Raw genomic sequence first — 1,611 nt, 5'->3', positions numbered from 1 at the left:
ACCCATTGTAGTCAATGATGCTGTATCTGGGGCTGGAGTCCTTGTCTTGGCTCAGTGTAGCTACACAGCAGTCAATGTACAGCTTCAGGGGCACGTGGTTGTCCATTGAAACAGACGCCTCAATGTGAATGAGGTCTCCCAGGGAGTAGACAGTGGAAGTGCGCTCTGTCAGCCAGTCACCTGAAGTACAGAGAACAAGGGTTGGAGACAGTGGGTGCAACTCCCAGTGAGTGACACCACGAGATCCCTCCCCAGCCACCCATCACATACCATTCATTAGACGCAGGGAGAATGACAGATGCCCTTCTCCAGACCTGGTGGAGCTGAATGGGATCCAGGTGGGCTTGATGGGGTTACTGCTCACATTGCCCTTCCTGGGGAGCGACAGGGCAGCCATTTTAGGACAGTGTCAGACAACAGCTGTAGATAATGTTGATAACAGAGCAAAGACTCTCACCTCAAATAACGACACACAATGGGAATGACAGCTCCATTGGTTCTCACAATGACAGATCCAGGATAGTTTGGGATGTGGGTCAGGTGGGTGGTGTAGATCAGGAAATCTCCAGTCATCTGGAAGACACCAGGTTAAGGAATGAGGAACTGATCTGAAATAGTACGTTTACACATCATTGCCAATGACTAAACCAATTCCAACAACTCCCTTGGGAGCTGGACAGGCTCCATGTCAAGATGCTGTTTCCTCCCAGAAACTGAGACCCAGCATGAGGGGCAATAGGTCACAGGTTAATCATTTTGGATCAATTTAACAAGGTATTCATCATGCCACAGGTCAGGAATGATCAGATAAAGGACATCCAAATTGGATGGGAATGCATTGTTGGTGAAACAGATGCATGTGTTTCTTTGGAAAAACTCCATATATTCTGAGGGAACAGGAATGTGGAGATACTTGAAACATGGTCCCCATTTCTCCCAAAAGGAGGGGGATTGCAGCCATCTTTCTGGGTCCTCATTCAACAGCAAACCAACAACATTTCTCAGGGCATATTGGGAGTACACGACCTGAATCGATCAACAGCAAGGAGACTCAAAATTAGTCAGAGCAATCAGAGTAAGGATAGGTAAACTAATATGGAAACAGAACAGTTATCCAAGGAGCCCAGTTATTCCAGTGGCAAAGTAAAGGGGACGTGTGGAGCTCCTCAAGAGCAATTTGTTTAGAACAGTCACCCCACTGTGGGTGAGAATTGGGCAAAGTCAAAAAAAAAATGGGTGAAAATGAGAGCCAAAAAAATACTGTAAGCTTATCCAGAAGCTCAGGGGAACTGGAGACAAGTTCCAGACTGAAAGGTTAACAGCACAAGATTAGGACACAGTCTAATCCAGACAAGATAGAACCCAAGTTTGAAAAAGCAGAAGACACCAACAACATCCCACCCCATTACAACAGCATCAGAGCCAGGGTGACAGTGAGGAACAGTCCACAGCCCAAGCTTCTAGCAAGTATGGAGGACTCATTACCTGCAATCTGCTGCCACACTCATACAGCCCATAGTCAAAGAGGACAGTGTGGTTCTCAGGGTAGATCCTGGTCAGCTAACAACCTGCTGTCCCCAGGGTCAGGTCAGCAGCTTTAATCAGGTGCCT

General features: G+C 47.2%; 1 protein-coding gene across 1 annotated transcript in view; it reads right to left on the bottom strand.

Annotated features, from left to right (window-relative positions):
• Positions 1 to 1,611, bottom strand: part of LOC125487230 (zona pellucida sperm-binding protein 3-like) — a 3,911-nt gene that overhangs the window by 1,827 nt on the left and 473 nt on the right. Inside the window, exons 2-5 of the mRNA XM_048617848.1 lie at positions 1,486 to 1,560; positions 458 to 573; positions 271 to 374; positions 3 to 180 (exon numbers count right to left, since the gene is read on the bottom strand). Of these exons, the coding sequence (XP_048473805.1) occupies positions 3 to 180; positions 271 to 374; positions 458 to 573; positions 1,486 to 1,560 (473 nt within the window). The remainder of the gene's footprint in view (positions 1 to 2; positions 181 to 270; positions 375 to 457; positions 574 to 1,485; positions 1,561 to 1,611) is intronic.

The sequence above is a fragment of the Rhincodon typus genome, chromosome 38 (assembly GCF_021869965.1).
Source record: "Rhincodon typus isolate 14 chromosome 38, sRhiTyp1.1, whole genome shotgun sequence".
In the NCBI taxonomy this organism is placed as follows: Eukaryota; Metazoa; Chordata; class Chondrichthyes; order Orectolobiformes; family Rhincodontidae; genus Rhincodon; species Rhincodon typus.
The sequence above is the reverse complement of the archived record's forward strand: the minus strand, read 5'-3'. Positions and strand labels throughout refer to the sequence as shown.